At 31.2% G+C, this 23990-nt stretch overlaps 1 protein-coding gene across 1 annotated transcript; it reads left to right on the forward strand.

Annotated features, from left to right (window-relative positions):
* Window positions 1–2269: 2269 nt before the first annotated feature.
* On the forward strand, window positions 2270–22140 carry LOC107438041 (multiple epidermal growth factor-like domains protein 11). The gene is made up of 6 exons (XM_016050201.3): window positions 2270–2609; window positions 9267–9476; window positions 11778–11897; window positions 15188–15904; window positions 17929–18051; window positions 21842–22140. Exons 1-6 carry the CDS (start codon window positions 2555–2557, stop codon window positions 21943–21945), a joined length of 1329 nt encoding a protein of 442 aa, XP_015905687.2. The 5' UTR covers window positions 2270–2554; the 3' UTR covers window positions 21946–22140.
* Window positions 22141–23990: the final 1850 nt, after the last annotated feature.

The following is a 23990-nucleotide window of genomic DNA, read 5'->3' on the forward strand; positions in this document are numbered from 1 at the left end:
ATATCACGCGCTACAATAAAATACATAAACAAATAATAAAACTACGAAGGAATTATATTTCAACAAATCCAATGTGTGATACGGAGCTGTACTTAATTAACTTCGCGTTAATTAACAGTCTAACTTATGTGGAAAAACTTAGCTCAGCTTTGACACTCCATTTTGTATATTCACGATCAGCTCGCGATGATGTCATAGGTCACATGTGTGGGTATGTTTGATCTTCTTCTCGAAGTGCAAGTATAATACGTTCGTTTGGAATTATGCCCGATTTCCAAACGAAATCAATTTTAAGCCTCTGAAAAATGTACTTTTAAATTGCCATTAATTAATGAAAGGAATATTTGAATAGAGATACGAAATCACTCTTAACTACTTAATTTCTTTAAATAAACATGCTTTTCTTTTGTGTCCTAGAAAATATAATGCTAGGCGAACTTTAGGGTCCAATAAGTTAAAGCAGTCGATGATGCTATTTTAACTCTTTCAACAAATAATTGCGCGAATTTCTTCATATAATATTTTTAATTTTTTATTACTAATCGAAAAATTCTAAATCCTTGAGCTTTCAACTTTTTAAACCTCTTAAACAATATAATTTTTAATTGCGAAATTCACGAGAATGAACAAAATCGGTTGAGTTGATTTAGCAACCGATAAATAAAAAATTGAACACAATAACTCTTTTTAATTTATTGTACTCCTTCATTATTTATTAAGCATACTAAAAACATATAAAAAACAATGATTTAAAAAGTCTAAAATGAATATTACTTCAACAGTTATTTTCGATTTGACTGAAAGTTTTATGATTACTATCCCTTGGAATCGTTACATTATTAACCCATGAGCATCAGGCGAGAGGTAATATGGGTAGATGTCCCCCTCAATATTTCAAACGAATAAAAAGAATTTTCGTTAATTGTTAGCGATTTAGACACCTTGAAGTTAAAGACAAGAAATAAATAAAAATTATTAATCTTTTAGTCGATATTTAGAACATTTAAGAAAAAAAGTCTCGTGCGCTAAATTTAGACAGCTAATGAGACTGTGTCATTTAATTTCGTCCCCCTAAGTAATTTAGCCCATATATTTACCCCAATACATAGTTGGCATATTTTTATTCTTAATCATACTACTTACCACCTAGTAACAAAAGTAATTACGTCAAATAACAAAATTTTGTCTGATAACAAAACTAATTACGTCTAATTTTAATTTTTGAGCAATGATGGCTCAGGTGATAGAGCGTTCGCCTTCCAATGAGGTAAGCCGGGTTCGAATTCTAGCAATGGCTGGTCAATACGAATCCGCATCCAGCTTGCAGCGACCACAGTGCTGACGTGAAATATCCTCAGTGATAGACGGATCATGGGTTAGTCCCCTTGCCGGCAGGCTAACCGTGGGATGTTCTCGTGGTCTTCCTCTCCCTGTAACGCAAATGCGGATTAGTTCCATCAAAAAGTGTCCTCCATGAAGGCAAATTTCTCCCAATACTTCATCCAAGAGTTCCCTTGTCTTCTGGATTGGGTTCAAAATTACCAGGCTACGGAGTTGAATATTAGTAGTCGTAAACCCAAAAATTGAGTCGGCAATTCAACGATAGTTGGCATATTTTTATTCTTGCTCTTACTATTTGCCACCCAATAACAAAAGTAATTACGTCTAATAATGTCGTTAACTAATTCTTTGAGAATAATATTAATAGAAGTAATTACGAATAATAGAATCGAATAATAAGTTTAGAGAATTATAAGTTTAACTAACAGTTATTGAAATCAATTGAGATATGAATAATTCTCAACTTCTGAAAAAGAGAAATATGATTTTTCTCCCCATTTGAGAGATAATTATCTTGATATCTGAAAATTGATATCTAAAAATATAATTATCTTGATATCAAAAAAAAAAGTAATAATAATAATAAATTTGGAAGATTCTTATTATTATTCCGAATTCCTGCATGATCAGAAGACAAAATTCTTAATAATTATTTTAAATCTCTCAGTTTAAATCATAGTTTAATGTTCATTGTCGAAGAACGGTAACTAAAATAACAAGATGTGTTTCGGCATTTTTAACTCTTGACCTTATCATTTTTACAACATTAGCAAAGATGATTATTTCCGATAAGGTAGATAACTAGTTTTGTAAGATCAATATTGCAAGTTTAACAATTAGATAATGAAATATCAAATCTCAGTTTCGAGAATAGGTGTGGCAATTAGCGTGAAAACCAAATTTGTAAACAAAGGCAATGAAGCAAAAGAATGGCGTGACAGAGCACTTCATGTCAAATCAAATAATCCTCACTTGACACAATGCAATTTTCTTCAACAAAGTTGACTTAAACTGTCAACATTGTTATCCACCCAGAGTAAAAACTAAAAAGCAATTCGCGAAGAGGAAGCATTACTGACAAACCACTTTTTTAAAGTTACTTTTTTTGCAACGCTTGACACTCAGAGGTGTAAGAGTTGGGTGTCACGTGATCCCATATATAGAACCCAGTAGAATCGTTTTACTGCAGATCATCTTCTCCTGAAGGAAAAACATGAAACCCTATCTTCTCTTCTTGTTCGTTGTCATCGGCGTTGCAGGTGTTAGTTGTGAGTAGAATAATTTTTGTCACAAAATATTCCATTTTGATATTCTGTTCCGGACTTTCGAAAAGATTTATTTAAAATGTATGTTGTTCTTAAATGACAAGGTGTTCGTTTTATCCGTAGGATATGACATACGGAATGGAATCATGTTCTTAAGATGATAAAAAATTCTGATTTTTAAATTATTCGAATAAATAAAATATTCGAATAAGTAAATTATTCGAATAAGTAAATTATTCGAATAAGTAAATTATTCGAATGAGTAAATTATTCGAATGAGTAAATTATTCGAATGAGAAAATTATTCGAATGAGTAAATTATTGAATATTCGTCTTTGACTGTTGTTTTATTTAATATCTTTCGGAATGGGATCATGTCTTAGAGATAAAAAGTTCAGATTTTTAAATAATTTATCATTATTGATCGTCTTTAACTATTGTTTAATTTAATTTTACTAAGTAGGATCATATCTTGAAAAATAAGAAATTCGGATTTTTAAATCATTCTAATAAGTAAATTATTCAAAACTTTTAAATTATTGAATATTCGTGTTTGACTATTGTTCAATTTAATATCTTTCGGTATGAGATCATGTCTTAGAGATAAGAAGTTCAGATTTTTAAATAACTTATCATTATTCATCGACTTTAACTATTGTTTGTTGTACTAAGTAAGATCATATCTTGAAGATAAGAAATTCTGATTTCTAAATTATTCATCATTATTGGTCGTCTTTTACTGTTCTATAATTTAATGCAATTCTATCATTTAACTATTCTATAATATAGTTACCGAATAGTGTAATATAATGAAAATGATAACTCATTATACGTTAACTATTCATAATTATTAGACATATACAACTATTAGCATGTTATTATCTTACAGACTGAGATCATGCATTTAAAATTGATCACTAAATATTTTTAAAAAATATTCACTATTATTAGTCTTCTTTGAGATATGGATTCTTCTTAAAGTCTTACAAAATAGGATCATCATTTAATGATTACTAATTATCTTTAAACACTTTATATTGCTGGTCTTTAACCATTTGTCATTTTAATGTTTTGCGGAATGGAATGCTTTGAAAACGATATGGAATTTTTTTTTAAATAATTCATAACTTTTTGTCTTTTTACTATCTGCAATTTAATAACTTACGGAACCGAATCATTCTTTAAAAACGATAACTAATCCTTCGTAAATAATTCATCGTTCTTAGTCTTCATGATTATTTTAATGACTTACTGAACAGCCTTGAAATAAGTAACTGCAACTTTTAAATTATTCAAAATGTTTGTTCGCGTTAATAATTTTACTTGAATATCTTATCTACAAATTATCTCATTCATTTAAAATGCATTATGATGCGAAGAGAAGAACTTTCAAAGGATTATACATAATAAATGTGCTTGAAATTATTATTTAATGTTACATAATTTTATGACCTTATCGTTACTGATAAAATATCATCTGTGATTAATGAGGAATGTTTACTTTTCGCCCTTATTTTTCATTTTTATCCTATTATTTCCACACCAAAAACTGTCAATGTCGGGTAAGATGATGCAGAATTGTACTCTAGTGTATTACGAAGTTTTAAATAATTGTAATTATTTCTTCTATTTTGTAATAAAGCACCTAACTTATTAAAAATGCATGCTCAAACAGCCCTTCAATTTTTGAAAACGGTTGAGATATTTTTGTTATATTATTTACTAATTTACGAGCAAAAAAAAGGAAGTAACGATACAAAATAATCGTATTTACTCTTTTTTATATAAAAAAGATCATGGGATGGAAAAAATATTTTTCAGTTTGTACTAACATACAAACTCTGAGGTTTTTTATTTTATTTACATTGTACTTTTTATTTTTTGTTTCATTTCATTTATTTATTTATTTTTCAATATTCTTAAAGTAGAGCAACAAGTGAAAAACTAAGGTGTTCTGTGAAGACCGTTCTTATTATATATATTTATTGAATCATTAACAAGTCACCAGTAGTCCATAGAGTATTATAAATTTATATTTAAGAGAAGAAGAAACAAAAGCGTTCTCGGATTCTGTCATATTGCTAGAGTAGTTTATGAAGATAAAAGTATCAAAATCTGTTGCAACTTTGAGGTGTCGCATTTTTATCATCATTTTAACTTTTCCCTTATCACTTTTCTCTGTCGGCAGAAAAACAGGTCTTCAATCCCACTCTCCCTCGATAGTGATTAGTAGAGCCCAGATTTTGATGACCTAAAAAATCTCAACTAATGCCCCTAAAAAGTGCAAAAAATGCCCTTAAAAAAGGTAAAAAATGCCCTTAAAAAAGGTAAAAAATGCCCTTAAAAATCCAAAAATTGCGCAAAAAATGCCTTAAATAAAGTAAAAATATTGAATTAAAAAAATGTTTTGCTCTTTAAAATTATTATGAGTCATTTAAAAAATATAAAGCAATGCAATACTTGTTCTACGTTCATTAAAGTTTGAAAAATATGTTTTATATCCTAAAATAACAAAAAAAGGAAAATATATTGACACCAAAATATTTTTATTTTGTATAGAAACTTTAATGGATATAACAACTTCCATCTCATAATATTACTAAATATCAGAATTACATTGGATTATTAAATGTTTTTTGATAATTTGAAATGTAAACGAGCGTCTCTTGTCTGAAAGTAAATTTTCATTCCTGCAGAAGCTTCTTTCAACGTCTACTGATGTTATAGGTGCGTACTTGAAAAAGACGGTCTCACTTACTGACAATTCTTCTTCAATTTGAAAAGATTTTGCTTCACCTGTTAATATTCTATAGATTTTCTTCATTGTTTGGAAGCCAGTGTAATAATGAAAATTGATAAAAAATAATAAAAATTGGAAAAAAATTAACAAAAAACTTTCAAAAATGCATTAAAATGCAAAATACGCCCCAAAATTTAAAGAAAAATGCCCTATAAATCTAAAAAAATGCTCTAAAAGACAAAAAATGTCCAAAAATGCAAAAAAATGCAGATGTCATCAAAATCCGGGCCTTAGTGATTAGTATGATTCCAATGGTGCTTTTAGCGGACATTATTAATAGAAATATTAATTTTTAAAAAAATTTTAAGTTATGTTAATTCGTTTGAAATGAATAAAGAGAATATATGCATGTTTTTTAATTCGTAGTTTATCAGTGGAATGATTAGTTTACAGACTTAACGCTAGCTTAAGTTTAATTATCTGGATGCGAGCTTCTCATGTAGATAACAATTTTATAGATATGCAAGCAAAAGAGTTCAAAAGACAAAGTTTCACTTGTTCCAAATTTGATAAAATTCGCTTTACCAGATGGTTAGATCTAATTTCAGCTTCGTGAAAACTACAATAGCTAACATAAGGTACCGAAATATCATTAGGCGTAATCAAATCATACTATTAAGAAGAAATTTAAGGAGGTCATTTCATGCAACTCGAAATACTAATAATATGTAGGGCCAGGAGTAATCTACAATATCCATCTATGAAAAGGTACCCCCACCATAGAATCAAGTTAACCTGCCTTAAATACCAGTGAATTGTAATTGTATTTTTGTAGTGGTAGAAACACCACAGTACTCCCCCCTGGAATTATAACTCTGATAGAATTCGATGAATGGATACCACTTGTTGAATCATTGCTGTTTTGTGAAAAGCCGGGAGAGCTCTGTTAAGATCACCGTACTTTTGAGTGCTGATCAAGAGAACTAAGTTTACGGTCGTGGTTGCCTTTAGCAATCGAGTGTATACGTTGTGTGTGATCGAGACTGAGTAGCTGTCGCGAGAGCAGGTGGATAATGTCGCCGTCACAAGTACTAGATCAATCGTTCAATGAGGGCCATCCTTCGAAGTAGGCGTGTTCAGATCTAAGTGGGCGTTACTGTCATGATATCTTCTTTATATTGAAATGGGAGTTTCTGTCAAGGTTCACATCACGTAAGGAGGTCACCAATGAGGGGATAGAAGCTATAGACAATATCAACCTTCATCTGTGAAAAGGTACCTCACTACATAACAATAATCGAGTTAGCGTGTCTTATATACTAGTAAATTGGCAGTGTATTTTTGTACTAGTAGAAAAACTACAATACGTTAATCATGGAATATATTTTAAAATCTGGCACTTGAGATTTTCTCTAGCAAAAGTTTTCGAATTTACTGACAGTTCTTTTTTAAGTAAATATATATTTGGTATGTATATTTGGTATATACATTTGGTATGTTACCCAGATTTTTTAAGAAACAATTTTAAAGGCATCATAATTAGGACGATCATTTTTTTGAATAATTAATTTTTTAAGCAAAATCTTTATTAATTTAAATAATATGAGACATACCAAAAAGCAGGTTTATTGGAACTTCAAATTCCTCTTGTGTTTAAATTTACAACTTTGAGAAAATGGCATGATGAGCTTAAAAGTAATTCGAAAAATCTTAAAATTGCTTTTAATATAGCTAGGAAAAAAATTTATTCGTTTGAATCTCAAAGTTACTGTGAAGTAAAATTTGAGTTGCGTCATTTTTTATGGAGAAGTTAAAGTATCTCATAACTTAGTAATATTTTTAATATTTATATTAGATTTTTGCGTCGATGCTTAGTAAGTAAATATTATTCGGTAAAATGATTACTAATATTTCGAAAAAATATTTATGGGCACGTGTAAAAAAAACTCTAACGAAAAGCATTATTTTTTCCTCATTTCTTTTTTTATTACAAAGCATCGATGGAATTGTACTATATTTCAATTTATGGATAAATATTCAAAGAGAAAATCAATATTTAAAGAACATGGAGAAAACTAAAGCTATGACGTTCTGATCATAGAAGTTTAATGTTTATAGAGCGCAACAAAGGTGAAGAATATCCTTGATTTATTTCCTTATTTGATCAACATTTATGTTTTCATTCATTAAACAAAAGCAAAAATTCATTTCCTTTTCTTTTATAACAGTAAAATCATATTTAAAAATCTATTTATTCAATTCCCACCATTAGTTCACACTCTGTCTATATCTCCCTATCAAATTTTCAATCGTTACATTTTATTCATCAATCATTTTTTATCAAATCCATTTTTTTTACACTTGTAGTAGATGACGCTTGATGTTTATATAGTAGTTTCAAATATTAATTCATTCATTAAATAGGAATGAGAGAAAAACGAAATGGAATTTTCTCAAGATTTCTGCGACAAAATTCTCTTGCATCAATACTTTTCTGGAAGATATTTTTAATAATAAAAAACATACATATTACCAATTTAAAGTAACAAAAGCGCTGTGTTTACAAAAGAAAAACTGTATAACTTTTTTTTTAATTGCACATGTAATAATTTTTTATTCTAATATTATGGGTGGTATTCTCGCATTTTGTTGGGGGGGGCANTAGTGTGGCAGAAACTAGACGTCCAAATTAACATGACCAACGGTATCTCACCCATTGTGGTGGTCCTGAAAGAGTGGATACCACCTCTGGAGAACGCACTAGGTCTGCTCATCGGCAAGACTGATTGTGCAGCTCATTGGAAGGAAAAAAAACAATTAGTCCACACTCTCCCTTTATATATTTATTTATCTTGTTCAAATTTTGAATCGTTCATAAAATAATTTTTATTCATCTACTCTAAATTCAAGTACAATTTTTTTTAAACTTATCGTGGATGACGCCTGATGTTAATACAGTTTTCTCAAATATTACTTCACTCATTAAATTTAATGAATTAATTTTAGTTTTATATGCCCTGTGGCAGAATTTTCTCAAGATTTCTGCGACAAAATTCTCTTGCATTAATACTTTTCTGGAAGATATTTTTAATAATAAAAACATACATATTACCAATTTAAAGTAACAAAAGCGCTGTGTTTACAAAAGAAAAACTGTATAACTTTTTTTTCATTGCACATGTAATAATTTTTTGTTCTAATATTACGGGTGGTATTCTCGCATTTTGTTGGGGAGTGCACAAATTATTTCCTTCTTCGTAATTTGTAAATAATCATATCAATAAAAAAAGATAATGAAAAATCATGAAATCCGTAGTAGTAATTGCCGAAAAAAAGATTGATGACGAAATCACGCGAATCGGACTCCTCAAATGCGTGCTCGAGATAAAATTGTTGCAATAAATAATATTGTATAAAAAATATCGGAATTTTAAAACTGTGGAGAAATCAATAGCAATAACTGCCCAAACTTCGATAGAATTATTGCCTTAAAAAGTCAATATTCAAATGTACGATTCGAATTCTTTATATTGTTTGAAATATAACAGGATATTTAAAATCCACGTGAAAATCAAAATCAATAACTGCCAAAAATACAATCGAAAATTTACATCGATTTACGATACTGTCGGCTTAAATTGAACGCGTTATCTAACTGCATGATTCAAATATTACGTGTAAATTTCTGTAGAAAAGAAAAGTAATTATTTTTAAGCTTTTCAAAAGGAAAATCTTTCTGCAAGAACTCTGTAACGTTCTGCGACAATGTCGCCGTGTCGTTGTGATTCTGCCTCGGGGTTTATATGGAAGAAAATTTTTTAATTATTCCGTTAAAAGTGACTAAAATAAGAAAATTCTTTGATGACCTAATTAGAAATCGACTTTTAAAAAAAATTATATTATTTTTTTTGTTACTTCAGATGGGGCCGAAGAAGTACCCCAAGTGATGTGCAGTGAGCCGAAATGTGATAAACCAGGATGCAGTATTAACTACAATACCAAACCATGTCCTAGCTGTGAATGCAATGAAAAACATAAGGTATCCTGTAATATGCCGAAATGTGATGGTCCTGGCTGTGAAATAAATTACAGCACTAAACCGTGTCCATCCTGCTCATGCAAAGACACAGGTAAAAAGATTGAATGACGTTTATGAATTTAGATGAGGTTACTAAATAGGATACTATGCGTATTATACAAAAAAGCACCCTGATAACATCTGGTTTTGTAATCAGATTTTCCCGTATAGAATTTCTATCTTCATGCTTTGGAAGTCAAATTTAAATATGCCATATATTTGTGTACATAATATTTTAAGGGACCGGATACAAATACAATTGTTCTTTGACTAAACATTTTATTCAATGAAATGATTTTTTTATTGACCTTAATTTATAAATTTCAAATTTTAATGTTGTTAATAATTTTAGAAATTTGAATAAGTTTGAAATTTTAGAAAATTCACGTTTTTAAGTATTTAGATCCTTAAAGTTTAAAATTCTATAAAACATATTTTGATGAACAAAGGGGAAAAAATTCAAAAATATTAGTAAGTTACTGAATAAATATGGAAATTGTGTAAATATAATTCTTCGTAGGTCAACAGGGAAGAACTAAAATTCTTTTTCATCCTGAATCCTTGAAATATGGGGTTAGGTGTAATCTGAAAAACAGTTTCATCGGAGGAACTATCAAAAGTATAAACTATAATTAGTTCACCAGGAGTTAACACTTGGCTCCGCCTTCATCACGTGGTATCCGACAATACTATTTCGCTATTTTTCAGAGAAGAATGCGAACAATCCTGAAGATGGTTGCTTTTTGGCGATTGTATGACAAAAATATTTATTTCGCTATCTTTATGTGCATTTTTGTAGCAATAAATATTTCATAAAATTGATGTTTCTCACTTTTGAGTGAATTTGTTCTTTTTGAGACATTTTGCTGGGGAAACAGCAGTTTTTAAATTTAAAATATATATTTATAGCTAGAGTAAGGAAGGGTATAATAGCAGATGATTAAGCGAAGTAAGTGGTTGAAAAAGAAATCACTGTTTGCGTTTTGCGTGCATTAAGGGTTGTCATAGTTTCAAGCGCGTCAAGTGCGTTCTCCTGTTACTCCCGCGCTGAAATGAACTCTGAGTCCGAGAAGGTGGAGTCAAGTGCCAGCTCCTGGTGAACAAACTATACTCATTATTTATTTAATTTTTTTTTTATATATATTTGGCCATACCCTTAAAACTATCTACATTAATCGTAAAGCTTGTTTACCACAATTTTTATTTTTTAAAAATTACTTGACTAATTAGATTCCAATTTTCGATTTTGTGCAAAAAAATTTTATGCTGCATTTAAAAAAAATCGACTATCATTAAATTAAGTAACAAAGAAAATAAAAAATTACAAATAATTGCTGCGAATTATATTTGGATAAACAAATTTTATAATTGTGAGGGGGGAATTGTTTGACTTGCTTAAACAATTCCAGAGACATGCAACAAAGGCAATAGGCATTGAAGCTCCCGAATTTCCTAGCAGAGGTTATCTCCTACATGCATTTTTTTTTAATTCAAAAATCCGTCAAGAAGTAATTCAAAGAAAATGCACTTCCGTGTCGGATATCGGAATTTAAATATTTCCACTACAAATAAATAAATAACTTACCCTCAAAAGAATAAATCTGCATATAAGTAGATAAAAATCTGACAATTAGATCAGAGGTTATATGCACTGGTGTAAGAAATTAAAAGAATTTGCAGACTGGGTCGATTATCTCTAGAACTACAGGACCGATTTTAATGAAATTTGATATGATTGATACAATACAAAACAAATAACCATTCAACAATTATAATGCACACGCATGATCGCGGAGTCGGATGGTTTGAAACAGCGTTTGCAGAATAAACAATAAAAATTGGTTAATAGGGGTAATGGGTTAATAGGATCTGTAAGAAGAGTATGGTCGTGACCCCCGGGGTTCACGGTATGGTCCCCTCTTACAGATATACAAGCCTAGCAGCTTGATTTCATACTTGAAATAAAGCAGATTTTCATTTCCTGTGGCAATCGGCCTGAAGTGTCTTGTGGCAATTTCATACCTTCCGACTCCAACGAGTGTTGCGCACGATCATGCATGTGTATTACAATTGTTGGATGGTTATGTGTTTTGTATCAGTGTATGTACACATCAAATTTCATTAAAATAAGTAGTTCTAGAGATAATTGACCCTGTCTACTAATTCTCTTAATTTCTTTGACCAGTGTAAGTGTTCTATTTGTGTACGTTAAGTTTTTATTTCATTAAAAACGTTAACCAGAAATAAAATTTCTAAACCTAGCCTATTTAAATAAGAGTTCATGTTTTGTAAATGTCACTTGATCCACAAAAATATTCTATCATATTCATTATTTTGTGTTCCCTTCCTTCAGAAACTGCTTACAAACAATCTAGACAGAAAAGGCAAGTCCAGTGCAGCCCACCCAATTGTGGCCGAGGTTGTCGCATCAACTACCAAACAAGACCATGTCCAAGTTGCTCATGCAGACGAGGTACTAAAAATGGTTAAATCATTTTGACTGGCAGCTTTTTAATTACTAACTAAAAAACAAGGTTCTAAGTTGCTCTGACTATATAAAGCTACTATTTTATATTGAGGTTGATTGGATTCTACAATTATTTCAAAATATGCTTTTAATACAGTGTGGCTAAGATCTTTGCTTTTTTATGGATGGCCAAGATTTAATTTTCAAAATATTTCAGAAATTTCTTGATTAATGCTTATTTAACCTAATGGAGTAATTAACCTAAAGTTAGTTTTTAGTTGCAAAGGTTAAAAGCAGACATTATTACAAGTTAAGGGGTCAGAGTACCCTTGCAACATTTTTTTAAATAAAGGTATAATCATTCATTTTGTGGAAGCTTTACAGGCTCGTTTAACTTATAATCAATAATTTATCTTCAAAAAATAATTAAACTGTTTAATTTTTTTAAATTTAAAAGAAATTGAAAAAATTCAAATTTTTAAATTTTTAAGGCTTTTTTGTTTTAACATATTTTCAATTTTTTTTTTCATAGTGCTTACAATATTCATCTTAACGACTTTGTGCATTCATTTGTTGATATATCAATTAGAAGATTACTGTTAGGTAAAATTAAAAATTACTGTTAGGTATATATAACATGCTGTAAAAGTTTTAATACCTAAGGTCCTTATTCCATGCCCAGTTTAAATAAGTGTATTTATACTTAAGATAAATAAGTTTACTTCAAAGCTTTATTTTAAATAGAAAAAATTTCACAATTTCTTCGGGATTTAATTAAGATTAAAACACAAAATTATCATCTATGAACAAAAAACACTTTTAAAATCTGTCTGATGATCAAGTTTCTGTTTTAGATCAATCTAAAATCAATCATAATTCTTTTAAAAATGTAGATAGAGAGATGATCTTTTTCAGTGCATTTGAAATAGTTTGAAGTTTTATTATAACCAACTAAAAAAGCATCGATATTTTGGTCAATTTTTTGGGTACTGCGACCCCTTAAGGATAATATTGGGTGTAAAATTAAACTTTTACCACTTATGATAAAAAGTCTATTTCCATGAAGGAATCTGAGGCAGTTACGACCACATCACCATTCATTTCATTAAATCAATTAAAATTTTAATTTCAATTCAAAAGAGAAAAAGAAACTCTACATTTATTTTCATTAAAAAAATACTTAAGTGATACAAGCCCTGATTTGTGTTGTATGAAAATATAACCAATGAAAAACTCGCACTGACAGTCCGACGACAAAAAGATCCCCTTGAGAAAAAATGTATACTTATGAGAAAAAATGTATGCTTTATAGGAAGATTGTATTAGAGAAAATTAACCTAATTATTTTAACCGTTAGTCGCAACATTAGATGCTTTCTTTTCTACCAGTTTGACCCATGTTATTCATTGGAAAAGTAGCATGAGCTGGAAAATTTCAACACAATTTGAACCTAGGGCTTAATACTGGGAAAGCTTAAAATCTCTAAAGCGTAGACAGGTTTCTTACTCTGTATAGCATTTCGTTGCCCCTCTGCATTTTCTTTTCCCGCTCATCAGCCCTGGTGATTATTTCCGAATCATTGTTGTACTGTTAAAACAGTTATAAACAGGCATAAAACAGTTTTTATACAAAAGTTAATATCGAGCGGCGATGGCGTTCGCCTTCCAATGCGGAGATCCGGCTTGCACCAACCACAGTGCTGACGAGAAATATCCCCAGTGGTAGACGGATCACGGGTTAGAGTCTCCTTGCCGTAAGGCTGAACGTGAGAGGTTCACGTTGTCTTCTTCTCCGTGTAGCGCAAATGCGGGTTAGCTCCATCAAAAAATTCTCCACGAAAACAAATTTATTCCAATACTCGATCCAGGAGTTCCCTTGTCTTCTGGATGGGGTTCAAAATAACAAGGCTACAGAGTTGAGCATTGGTAGTCGTAAACCCATAAAATTGGGTCGGCTGTTCAACGACGGTTATAAAATAAAATATAAAAGTTGATATCATTCACTTAAAATTTTTAAAAAATTCTGTTTGCTTACACTTATGCGCCACGTCCAAGCATTTTCTTATGAATAATAATATTGCTTAGTAATCAGTATTTAAAGTGACATTTGACATTAAAGGTATATCGTCATAACAAATTTGATGAATTCGCAACTGTTATTTAAAATTTTTGCTTACTTAACAGTTAATCGATATAATACATTTTTTTTGCATGCATCACATTGTGCATCACGTTGATCGTTAAGTTCTTAATTATTTAACGAATCTTTTGATCTGCAGTTTATAATAGTATATTAGTGCAATTCACACCAAAAAATATACATTATTTTTAAACGTTTAATGAGTTTAAAACCGATTCAAATAGGTTTATCTTAGAATGTAGCGTAATAAGGCACGTTATAATAAAAGAAACATCCATTTTAGTCTTCATTTGGAAAACAAATAAAATCAACAACATAACAATACCAGAGTAGAATCAGAAAAAGAAAATATTATAGGTAAATATACCTTTAAGATTAGGATACAGAAACATTTTGCAGGAAAAGAATACTTTTATGAATTTTATGCTTATGACAACCAAAAAACTGAAGAAATTAAATTGGGAAAACGGAATCCTCTCATGCGATTTTCAGGCAAATTAAAATGTACGGAAAACAGTGGAAAATTGCGATCATCACTAGATTTTTGTCTATAGCAAATACCCTTTTTCTTACCTCATAATCTACAGTCCCCTGTCCAAATTATTAGACGTACTGTAAGATTCTATGTAAAATTTTAATTCTCAGGTGATACAATACAGCTTTATTGTTTTTGCGGGGCTGAAACAGGTTTCTACTTAACATAGTAATGCAATATGTTAAAAATAAATACAAATCTGAAGTGTATAAAAGATCTCCTGATCAAACACCCATTACTTGTATGTTTAAATATAAAACTATTGCCTATATAAACTCGTGCAAAACATGCAATTATTAAAACACTACAAAGGGTCTAATAATTTGGTCTAATTATTATAATGTATTAATATAATAAATGATATAATAAATATTCTATCTTTAATATATCGTTTAATTCATTCAATCGTTGAATTTATATTATATATTGTCTAATTTATTCAATTGATACATTAACGTAAACAAGTGCAAACCGCGTTAAAACAATAAAGCTGTATAGTATTATCTGATAATTAATATTTTACATAGAATCTAATAGTGCGTCGAATAGTTTGGCCAGGGACTTTATTGATACTTAATTTTAAAAAAGAGACCTCTATTTTAAGAGTACTTTATTTCGTTAGGTCGAAGCGTGCGTTCAAATCGCTGCTCACCTCCCAGGTGCGGATCGGGATGCCAAGTAGACTATACTACAAAACCATGTCCTACTTGTAATTGTGGTCTGAGGGACAACTCAGAATGTAGTCCCATCAACTGTGTTGCTCCTTGTAGAATGAACTACAATACAAGACCATGTCCCTCTTGCGTTTGCGACAATCAGCCACAAATCACCAATCCAAAACAGCAGTGCTCTCCGCCCGTATGCGATGCCGGATGCCAGGTGGACTATACAGCAAGTCCATGTCCTGTTTGCAAATGCAATGGAGGACCAGGCGAGTCGCAGTGCGGCTCCATAAGGTGCGATCGTGGTTGCAGAATGAATTACAACACGCGACCCTGCCCCAGTTGCGTCTGTAACAATAGACCATCCAGACCCGACCAGCTGAGACAGCAGTGCTCACCCCCTCTCTGCGAGGCTGGATGCCAAGTTGACTACACGGCGCAGCCATGCCCCGTATGCAAATGCAGCAGCTTCATTCCAGATGAGTCTCGGTGTGGGTCTCTGAGGTGTGAAAGCGGTTGCAGGATGAATTACAATACGAGACCCTGTCCCAGCTGTGTTTGTGATCGCAATCCAGCTCAGCAGTTGCAGTGCGACCCTCCTCTGTGTGAGGCAGGCTGTAGCATTGATTACTCGGCTAAGCCATGCCCAACCTGTAAATGTGATTATGGAATCGGAGGTGAGTATCATCTAAGTGTTTTGGGTTGTTTTATTGCATGAACTTAGCACAGGCTGGACTATGCACTGCACAAACATCTGTATACTTTTTTCCAGGCAGAGTAGAATCTTTTATTGCCTTTGCATTAAAGCAAACTGTTTTTAAAGGCATGGTCAGACATAACAAATATTTGTATATTTCCTTCAACAGTTCTCAATTTTTTTTTGCATGCTGTTATAAGTACCTAGTGCCGTATCAAAGTCTCCTTAAACGAAAAATACAATTTTGGTTTTAGAAACTGCTTGTGAATTAGTGTTATCGCTCAGAAGATAAATAGGTCTGTCAGAGACCTAATCCTACTTTAGTTTATTTTCCTTGACTTGTTATTTGAAGAATCTAACAGGATAGTTTTGAAACTTATGCCTATTTCTACCATTTTCGTTCCTTGACTTGTTATTTGAAGAATCAAATAGGATAGTTTTGAAAACCAGGCATATTTCTTCCATTTTATTTTCCTGGGTGTTATAAACGACTTGCAACTTTACTTAATTGAAGTATTAAGCTAGTCAGTTATGAAACTCTGGCTTAGTTCTTTAATTTTATTTCACATTTAGAAGCGGCTTGTAGTTCCTTAAAAAATTACTCCATTAAAGTCTGAATTTTTTTACATGCCGTGACACAAATATCTGCAATTATAAAGATTTTTATCTAACTAAAAGAATGTTTTCTTCCGTTAGATACTACATAGTTTTGAAAAGAATAAGAAAGATTTGTGAAAGCAGTCCTTTTTCAATTCAGAAGAATTCTCATGCAATTCTCACAATTCCTTTGACGTCACGCTATGACCTAGCGGCTTGGCTTTAAGGCAGTTTTGAAACTCGATCTAGATTCTTCTATTTGTTTCCTTAGTTATTGAAATTAACTTAACGTTATTAAAAATTGTGGTTTTTTGAAGAACTAAAAGCAAGATTTGTCTTCCGTTCCAAGCATACATTACTTTTCTTCATCTTCGAAGTAAGGAGCAACTTTTGTAAAAGTTATAACTATTTAAAAGATAAAGTGAGCCAATTTTAAATACAATGCCTTTTTCTTTTCAGTTTTATTTTTTTTATATATATAGAAACAACTCGTGTTAAACCAGTATTTAAAAAAAGATTAAACAAGCCACTTTTGAAGCCCTAGCCTACTTTTACAAATTTCTTTTTCCTAGATATTAAAAACCTGTATTTGTTTAGTTTTGAACGAAAAACGGACCAATAAAGCCCAATCGCACGTTTTCACGCCACATTGCCACAGATACCCGTTTATAGAGTGGGCCACATTCACACAATAGAGAACAACACACGGAGAGAAACATCCATGCCCTGAGTGAGATACGAACCCACAACCATCGGCTTCACAGTCAGGCACGCTGACCGCCCGGCCACCTGGTCGGCAAAAGGCCCAGATATAAGAATCTGCTTTTTTTATAGTTTTCTCAAATATGCTGCATCTTTATTCTAAAAAACATTATAATACTTTAGAGTCATTTGATATCTTAATTAGGTTTTGAAAACAATACTAGCATGAGGTGAAGGCAAACTAGCTTACACCATTGCTCTGTTTTACACACTTTGTAGCATTCAGAACTGATATTTTAATATCTACACGATTCCTGCAACAGCCTGCTGCCTGCCAGGGGTGAGATTCCACAATTTCGTTACAAACGGTATTATCAACGTGGTAAACATCGCGGCCAGGCAAGCTGGCCACGGAAATGCTGGTTGGCCTTCAAGCCGCTACTGGGCATAGAACCCCAGTTATTCGCATCGCCGTCAAGTTTCTTAATCACTGAGGCATTGCAGCTTAATATTTACACTAATAAGGCTTGCTTGAAATAATGCTGGTCTGAAATGTGTACGTAAAGTGATTCAATGATGCTCTATTCAGTGTCTTCTAGCAAACACTCTTTAACATATTAAAATATTTCAAGTATTTAAATATGGCATTTGACTAACGAAAAATTAATTTTTTTTTTAAAATACCTTTTTCTTATTTCTGAACAGATGACTATATAAACCCTCAAACTAATAGATGCAGTCCTCCGAGATGTGATGCGGGTTGCACCATAAATTATAACACAAGGCCCTGTCCAAGTTGTGATTGCAGCGGAGGTGGAAGACACACCGGTAAGTCACCATTTGAAATGATTTTTGCTTTCAAAAGTTAAACAGAATGTCAAAATATTGTATTGTATCAATGTACATACATTGATACAGTAGAAAACAAATAATCATTCAACAATTGTAATACACATGCATGATTGTGCTCAAAACTCGTTGGAGTCGGAAGGTATCAAATGATAAGCTGCTTTCTTTCAAGTATGAAGTCACGCGGCAAGGTCTGCATATCTGTAAGAGGGGACCCTACCCCCTATTACCCCACTTTTGTTTTAGTTTATTCTGCAACTGCTACTTCAAACCTTCCGACTCCAACGAGTGTTGAGCACGATCATGCATGTGTATTACAATTGTTGAATGATTATTTTCTTTGTATTATATTGTATAAATGTATGCACATATCAAATCTCAATTAAAGTTCAATTCAAATTTCATTAATTTCAAATTCCAGTAGCTCTAGAGATAATCGGCCCAGTCTGCGAATTCTCTTAATTTCTTACAACAGTGTAGTTTAGTTGTTATGAATTTGAAAGGCGGTTACAATCATTTAATTTTTTTCAGACAAATAAACTGATTTTCGGACATTTTACTCCAATATAAAAAAAAAACTCGATGATAATTCGTCGTAATATTAATTTTATAGAATTTTTCTTTTTCCTGAACTAATTAGTTTGTAATCTTTATTGCACACATTTTTAGGCCTTTTTTTAATGATTTTTAAATTTTATAATAAGAGCATTGATTTAATAACTTTTTCAAGCAAACTAAATTTTTTAAATTTTTTAAGTTTCTACCGGATTTGTACATTTACAACGGCTTTTTCTGGGAAAAGAGATTCTTATTTGAATTCGGAATTAAAGTAAATAAAAGAAAACATTAACTGAGTCTAAATGGGACACGAATTTTGTTTTGTTAAACAAACTATCCATAGAATAGTTCCCATATTGCATTCATATTTTTTCGTTAAATTTTAATTTACTTTTCTAATTTATTTAAATTATAATACTTTATTAAATATTTTATTAAAGTTATTTAAAGAAAAAAATTGGGACTTTGTTACCAAATTTGATTCATTTTTGTTTTATTGCTCTTCAATTACATCTTAAGACAGAAATTTTCACCAGATTTTTACATAAACCTATAATTGAACGCATTAAGTTTTCTACTAAATAATGTTTTTTTTTTGTTGCTTTTTTTAGCATATCATTAAAGGAAAACGTTCTCCATTTTTACTGCCAAATATTTTTCTATTTTCATCTTCCCATTTCCTTTCTATCTAGCTTTTTTTCCTTTCTACAAAATCTACCAACCATATAGCTGTAAAAACCTTTTTTTTTTTTCAGTCTCTCAAACAAACAAAATCGAAAGTATTACAAATCAACCATTTTGTCAACGGCTTTTAAAATCTCCGCATGTTCTGTCATTTAATTTTTAAAAAAAAATGAATGAACGAATTTCAATTAAAGGATCTCCCTCAAAAATAAAATTGTTCGAATAGCCGCCTTTGTTATATTACGATAGTAATTTATGAAATTTTGATAAAACATAACGTTTTTCAACTCTATCAACAATATAAAGAAGTTTGAATTATTTTGTTGATATTGGTTACACGTTATCCTAAAAGTTATAAAATTGATTTTATCTCCAAAATTGACTTTATTTCCCTTTTCTACTCATTTTCTATCCATATATATTCTATTTAAACTCTAATAAAGGCAGGAAACAAACCATTTCCAGTTCGAATATGCTTTTTTTTTCCTTTTTCTTTCTTCTTGCATTTGAGTTGTCAAATTGTCTCCTTTTTTTTNTTTTTTTTTTTTTTTTTTTTTTTTTTTTTTTTTTTTTTTTTTTTTACATCACTAAGGCGAAAGCAATAGAGCAGCATTTTGGCGAAATATTAAAAAAATAGAATTCAAAAGCTTTATATTTATAACCACATGCATACAATACTTATGTAATATACAAATACATCTTCATAAGAAATTNTTTTTTTTTTTTACATAACTAAAGCGAAAGCAATAGAGCAACATTTTGGCGAAATATTAAAAAAATAGAATTCAAAAGTTTATATTTATATCCACATGCATACAATATTTATGTAATATTCAGATACATCTTCATAAGAAATTTTTATTTTATACACTTTTTTAACCGTCGTTGAACAGCCGACTGAATTTTTGGGCTTACGACTGTTAATGCTCAACTCTGTAGTCTTGTAATTTTGTACCAATAAAGAAGACCAGGAAACTTCTGGATGAGTACCCCCAGAAGTATGATTTGTTATGGGAAGATGGAGGACTTTGTGACTCGACAGATTTAACGTGCATCAGTTCCCATTTACTACAAAGAGAGTCTTCGACCAGCGGGGATCGATCCCTCGGCCTCTTGGACCAATGCCTCACCAAACAGGCTATCCCTGTGTTGAACAGTTTATGGTTGGGATGGTGGTCGTGAGTTCAATCTCCGCCGGTCGAAGACTCCTCGAGCACAAAATGGTCACAGGTTTACGCTAAATCTGTCAGAGTCACAAAGTCCACCCATAACAAACTTCGGGGGATAATGGATCGCGAATTCATCGTGCTCTGGTTCAGGTCAAAAGTTACTATCTGCGGATCGTGTGTGAATGTGCCCTCCCTGAAAATCAGGCAGTGGCGTAATACGAGTACATGGCCATAGATGGCGCCACGTTAAAAGCACATCCCTCCTGCCTTAAAATAGATTTGTCAGTATTCACAAGTAGCATAAAACAACAACAATATACAGAACAAGTTATAGTTTTATTCAAACAATCCTTTTGAACTATGCTTAGTATCAGGTGGTGATATATGCTTTGAAGCGAAATAATAGATCATGATGTATCGATATTTTTATTTATCACGATAACAATACTAACCAGAGATAAATGTAATTCCACTACATAAATATCGGTTATACCCTATCATACAGTAAATATCACGTATACGATAATCACGATTATCATTTCCAATAACGATAATTATTGAATATCACGATGGTTGTCTAGAGCGATGTTATAGTGAGTGTGATAGTTTCAATGTCAGTTTTCATTTTTAGCCAGGTTTAAAATTATTTACGAACTTTGAAAATGAACATCTTCAGTTGGGTAACGAATACATTGTCAACAAAAAGACATAAATTAGTAAGGATGGTAAATATGGTATATCGTTGAATATCGATATTTTATATATATTGCAATGCCGATTAAGCTCAGAATTAATGTGTTTATTGTTATTTTCTTTTTAAGATCAAACGTATTTAGGCGTGCTTTAATGCTATTGCAATTTTTTGTGTACAGTCCCTGGTGAAATTATTAGACGAACTATAAGAATCTATGTAAAATCTGAATTATCGGGTGATACTATACAGCTTTATTGTTTTGCGGGGCCGAAACCGGTTTGCACTTGTTTACGCTCGTGTATCAATTGGTTAGCATTGTAATGCAATAAGTTAAAAATATATATAAAATATAAATATATTGCATATAAACTCGTGCAAAACATGCAAAATATTAAAACACTACAATGGTGGTCTAATTTTTATAATATAATAATATAATAAATATTCTATATTTATATAATATATAGTTTAAAATTTATTCACTCGTCGTATTTATATTATATTTTGTTTAATTTAACCCCTTGATACACGAACGTAAACAAGTGCAATTAAACCGGTTTCATGCGCGCAGAAACAATAAAGCTGCATAGTATCACCTGATACATAGTATATTATAGTGCGTCAGAGACTGTATATGTTGGTTTTAATGTTATCATTTATTCAGGTGGCTCCAATATTCAGTGCAGCCCTCAAAAGTGTGGGTCAGGATGCCGCCTTGAGACCAGATACAGTGGATGTCCAGAGTGCGTCTGCGGACGTCGTGGATAAACAGCAACTGATGTCTCAACTCCATGAACGGCCATGACTTAAACGAACGTACTTAATTAAAACTTTTCACAAAAAGAGTGCTGTTATTCTCTAGTTATTTATTACTAGTTTGATGAGTGTTAATAAAGAACTATTTTAATACTAAGGTAATGACTGATAAATTGGAAATCTAGAAATAAAAAAAATTTTTAACTATGTAAAGATTTCTCTTAAGAAAAAATACATTTTATAAAAGTACATTATCAGGATTGTCGCTCCACAGTGAAAACCTAGAAAATACAGGGAATTTTGTTTCTTACTTTTGTCTTTTAAAAAATGGATAGAGGATATTGAACCATGATACTTTAGCTATACTAAACTATTTCACTTACTTTAGCATTATTTAAGTATGTTCAGCTGATTTACCAGCCATTAAGACTAATAAATATAGTTAGTTCAATGTAACTCACACAAGAGCACAGTCATTGTTGTTTCCTCTTAATGTATTTCGTATAATGTGTGCAGGGAAAGCACAGGAAATTTTTTGTTCAGATTTGAGTTTCAACCCTGATTATTTAAATGTACATTTTATGGAAGATTGTTTTGAAATAACCACCCTGTATGTACCTTTTAGTGCATACATACATATGTTTTTAGAATTCTTGACAAAATATAATTATGTACATTGATAAGATATGTAANGTTTTGTTCAGATTTGAGTTTCAACCCTGATTATTTAAATGTGCATTTTATGTAAATTGTTTTGAAATGACCACCCTGTATGTACCTTTTAGTGCATACATACATATGTTTTTAGAATTCTTGACGAAATATAATTATGTACATTGATAAGATGTGTAATTATGTACCTTGAAAGTCATTCATTAATATATAAATGAGTAGAAAACATTAAAGCTATCACTTTTAAATAAAACACTATTGAGTAAAACGGGACTGAAATCATGTTTAAAGGCCGGATGACAGAGAGGAATTGAAAGACGATTAACAAAAACACCTCAAAGTTTTACCAAGGTCAAAATTTTTAATGGTTCTGCAAAAACTTTTGATGGTTTATGTTGGTTTCAGTGCGATTCATGATGGTTTAACATCATTTGACCATCATCCAACAATTTCCATTATGCGTTCATTCGTTTCGATATGCCATCAAACTTCCATCATTCCATGGTGGAAAGCGGATGGTTTCCATCATTCTCTTAATAGAAACATCCATGGAAGTTTGATTCTTATGGACTAACAATCAATTATGTGATGATTCTAACTATACATTTCCATGATTTTTTAACGGGAATCATAGTTGGTTCTTATGAATATACCATCAAAACAATTTGGTTTTTTATATTGGTCCGTCATATATCAGTCGAATTTCTGCATTGAGATGATGGTTGTTCATGATTTCTAAGAATCTATGATAAAAATTTGTGATGTTTCAGCATGAACAACCATCAAGACAAGTTATTATTCTTATGTTATACCATCATAAATCAGTCCGAATTCCTACATTGAGATGATGGTCACTTATGTTGGTTACCATCAAAAAGTATAATAGTTCATGTTGGAATTGGTAATGGTTGCCATCAAGATAATGTTGGTCCATCAACAGAAAACCATAAAATAAAAAAATTTGACTCGGGTATCGAGCAATCAAACTAGTTTTGGTGTTTTTTAGCTAATCTTACTCAATAGTGATTCCTTGGATTTCGATAGCATGCTTTTTTTTCATTGCTTCGAAATTAATTTTTTTTTACAAAAAAAGTGCATAGTTTGTTGATTTGAGTTTCACTATATTTTGTTTTTTAACTGGCTTTGAACAGCTGATCCAGTTTTGGGTTTACGGCTATTAGTATTTGACCTCGTAACATTTTTTTTAAATCCGAAATAATAAACAATGGAATTCCTGGATGAAGTATTGAGGCAAACTAGTCTTTGAGGAATACATTTTGATGGAATAGACTGCATTTGCGTTACATAGAGAAAGAAACCACGAAACCCACCCCCAATTAACCCGATGGCAGAGGGAGATTGAATATTTTATATACATGAATTGT

Source organism: Parasteatoda tepidariorum, chromosome 6 (assembly GCF_043381705.1).
Source record: "Parasteatoda tepidariorum isolate YZ-2023 chromosome 6, CAS_Ptep_4.0, whole genome shotgun sequence".
In the NCBI taxonomy this organism is placed as follows: domain Eukaryota; kingdom Metazoa; phylum Arthropoda; class Arachnida; order Araneae; family Theridiidae; genus Parasteatoda; species Parasteatoda tepidariorum.

Bases quoted from the DNA above. Each gene is read 5' to 3' on its own strand.
- LOC107438041 (XM_016050201.3), top strand. From the start codon at position 2,555: ATGAAACCCTATCTTCTCTTCTTGTTCGTTGTCATCGGCGTTGCAGGT. The intron at 11,898-15,187 runs GTACTAAAAATG...TTATTTCGTTAG, and splicing joins AAGTTGCTCATGCAGACGAG to GTCGAAGCGTGCGTTCAAAT. The intron at 15,905-17,928 runs GTGAGTATCATC...ATTTCTGAACAG, and splicing joins ATGTGATTATGGAATCGGAG to ATGACTATATAAACCCTCAA.